We start from the raw sequence: 1,036 nt of genomic DNA on the forward strand, positions 1-1,036 counted from the left end.
TCTCGCTTCGGACAAAGAATTTTTTTCTCACATTAACACTCATCTGAAGAGTAGTGAGACCGTGCATTGCATGTTTAAGGGTTGCTCTTACCAAACAAATGTGTATGGTACATTTAAATCACATAAAAGCCGGAAACACAGTTCATACACTGTAGAAGACTTTAAATCAGGGATTGTGAACACAGCTGAAAGCCAAACTTCAGCTTGTCTTGCTACAGACGAAATTTTTGCAGATGAAAGCGTTGCAGATTTTGATGATGCTGAAGCCACTGACATAGAGTGTAAAGACTTGTCAGATAGTATAGAGTTGAACTTGGCGTCTCTTTTACTAAAACTTGAAAACTACTACCACGTTCCAAGTGTTGCAATCAATGAACTGCTTTCTGACCTTCATTATTTGATCTCTGCTTGTGAACCTATATCAAAAAAACTTATTACAGATACTCTTGGTAAACATAAAATCTGTGTAGACTCCCATCTTATTGATGAACTGAGTAACATAACATTATCTAATCCTTTGTTAAAAGCTATTGGAAAAGAAGGCCCACTTGCTACGTCTTACAAGCGCAAAAAGTATTACAAAAAAATCTTTAAAGTGATTGAACCAGTCGAATACATTCTCGACTCCCAAACTCAGCGTACTTTCCAATATGTTCCAATATTGAAGTCATTACAACAGTTACTTCACCAAAAGCATACTCTGCAAACGATTGTTGATAGTCACAAGGAAAATCAGTTAAAAAATGATAAACAATACAGGTCTTTTCGAGATGGTCTACATTTTTTAAACAATACATTTCTCGTGGGTGAAGAACTAAAAATTTCTTTGTGCTTGTACATTGACGACTTTGAACTTTGCAATCCGTTGGGTACATCACGGAAAAAACACAAGCTTTGCTCTGTTTATTGGGTTATTGGAAATCTGCCTCCTGGAAGTCATTCAGCATTGTCTTCAATATATTTAGCATTGTTGTGCAAAAGTGAAGACCTAAAAACTTTTGGGTATCAAAAAATATTTGAACCTCTTTTGCAAGAT

General features: G+C 35.6%; 1 protein-coding gene across 1 annotated transcript; it reads left to right on the forward strand.

Moving 5' to 3' along the window:
- Positions 1-7: 7 nt before the first annotated feature.
- Positions 8-1,036, forward strand: LOC112139642 (the record flags this gene model as incomplete). The annotated part of the gene is given in 1 exon segment (XM_024262479.2): positions 8-1,036. A coding segment is annotated over 1 exon segment (966 nt), but the record flags the coding sequence as incomplete, so codon positions are not given.

Source organism: Oryzias melastigma, unplaced genomic scaffold (assembly GCF_002922805.2).
Source record: "Oryzias melastigma strain HK-1 unplaced genomic scaffold, ASM292280v2 sc08501, whole genome shotgun sequence".
Classification (NCBI taxonomy): domain Eukaryota; kingdom Metazoa; phylum Chordata; class Actinopteri; order Beloniformes; family Adrianichthyidae; genus Oryzias; species Oryzias melastigma.